The 1,936-nt window shown below is 56.7% G+C and overlaps 1 protein-coding gene across 1 annotated transcript; it reads left to right on the top strand.

Annotated features, from left to right (window-relative positions):
• Window positions 1-262: 262 nt before the first annotated feature.
• LOC123057856 (uncharacterized) lies at window positions 263-1,398 on the top strand. Its single transcript, XM_044480734.1, has one exon. It carries the CDS (start codon window positions 301-303, stop codon window positions 1,246-1,248), a length of 948 nt encoding a protein of 315 aa, XP_044336669.1. The 5' UTR covers window positions 263-300; the 3' UTR covers window positions 1,249-1,398.
• Window positions 1,399-1,936: the final 538 nt, after the last annotated feature.

Genomic DNA, 1,936 nt, shown 5'->3' with positions numbered 1-1,936 from the left:
CTTTCCCGCTGACTACGAGTAATTTTTGATGACTTCGTCGATCTTAAAATATGATATAGGCTCAGTATTTCAAATATACCCATAGAAATGTGAGTGCGTGCGTTTATAGTGAATGAGTGTATGTGTATGTTGAGAGGATATATGCATGCAAATTGTTAGAGTTAAATAGGCGGACACGAGCACCAAGGAGGTAGCTGGTTTGCTTATTTAAACACGAGGCCCTCCCCCTAATTCGCATCAAACCATTGATTCAAACTTGAAACATTCCCTCCCACCGCCCCACTCTCTAGCTCGGTAGCCATGGGGTCCCTCATCGGCCATGTTGCGCCGGGAGCCGGTTTCCTCCTCATCGGCCTGTGGCATCTCTTCAACCACATCCGTCTGCTGGCGCTGAGTCCCAGCTCCTACGTCGCGCCGGTCTGGTTCCCGTTCCCGGCGCGGGGCCTCCGGCACCTCGAGCTCATCCTCATCATCGTCGGGTCGTCGGCGTCCATCTTCATGGAGCTCTTCGGCAGCCCCAGGAAGCACCAACCGTTCGACGACGACGGCACCATCCCCTCCGTGCACCTCCACAACCTGGAGCACGCGTCCATCTCGCTCGCGCTGCTCCTCTTCGCCGCGGCCACCCTCCACATGGACAGGGTCCGGGCGCCCATGCGGGACGCCGTCTCGCAGCTGGTCGCCGCCGCGGCGCTCGCGCAGGAGCTGCTCATGTTCCACCTCCACTCCACGGACCACATGGGCGTGGAGGGGCAGTTCCACTGGCTGCTGCAGGCCGTCATCGCGGTCACGCTCGCCGCCACGCTGCTGTGGTTCGCCTGCCCTGGGAGCTTCGCCGTGAGCCTGGTGCGGTCCGCGAGCATCGTTTTGCAGGGCGTCTGGTTCATCGTCATGGGCGTCATGCTCTGGACGCCGGGGCTCATCTCCAAGGGATGCTTCATCAACCTCGAGGAAGGCCACAACGTTGTCCGCTGCCGCACCGACGAGGCGCTCCACCGCGCAAAGTCCCTCGTCAACCTGCAGTTCAGCTGGTACCTCACCGCCACCGTGCTGTTCGTCGTCGTGTTGTACCTCCAGCTCACCAAGCTGTACCACGAGGAGCCGCGCTACCTTCCGCTGGTGAAGACAAGCCACGCCGACGGCAGGTCCGGATCTGTCGAGGACGATGACGGCGACGATGACGACGACCACGTCGAGGCCGCAAAGCGTACCTTCGGTCACGGTCACGTGGTCAGCGGCACACATTAAGCCCATGCATGCATGGAGACCGAGAAATAATTTAAGCTGTACGTGAGATGGGGCAACGGGTCTCGAGTCAGGATGGCTCCGTGGATTGGTGTAACTCTGTAAACTGCGGAACGTAGTTCAGTGTTCGGATTGGTGTGGTGGTGGATGACCCAAGACCTCTATGTGTAGATATAATGCATGGGAAGTTCGTGCTTGGCTACCCGCAAAGAAAATGTTTATTTATGAGCGGTGAGCTCTTGTTTATTCGAGCGTCTCTGTCTTTTTTAACCGGGTAAGCTCTCTATCTGCATTGAAGTACAGGAAAATCACGCGTTGTCCTGTATAACCGCGTACACCGAGTGAAAAACACGAGTTCTCCGATTACATCCGAGTGAACAGAGCAAGAGCATCTCTAACCCCGACCCGCGAACCTTCCGTTTGAACCGTGTTGTCCGCATCATGGAAGCTATTCAACGTGGCCGTGTATCGGCCCACGGCATGGTTTAAACAAATTTTCTCTCATAAAACAAAGACAAATATGGAGCTTTGCGGGAGTCCGGATCACTATCATGTCTACTTCGGACCACCCTTCCCACCAAAAATCCCCTACCCGCCCTCGCGCGCTTTCCTTCTGATGCACGCGCCGCTTACGGACCGCATTCATTGATGCCGCGATTGACTCGAGTGAGGGAGGACGGCGCTTGATCGA

The sequence above is a fragment of the Triticum aestivum genome, chromosome 3A (assembly GCF_018294505.1).
Source record: "Triticum aestivum cultivar Chinese Spring chromosome 3A, IWGSC CS RefSeq v2.1, whole genome shotgun sequence".
Taxonomy (NCBI): Eukaryota; Viridiplantae; Streptophyta; class Magnoliopsida; order Poales; family Poaceae; genus Triticum; species Triticum aestivum.
The sequence above is the reverse complement of the archived record's forward strand: the minus strand, read 5'-3'. Positions and strand labels throughout refer to the sequence as shown.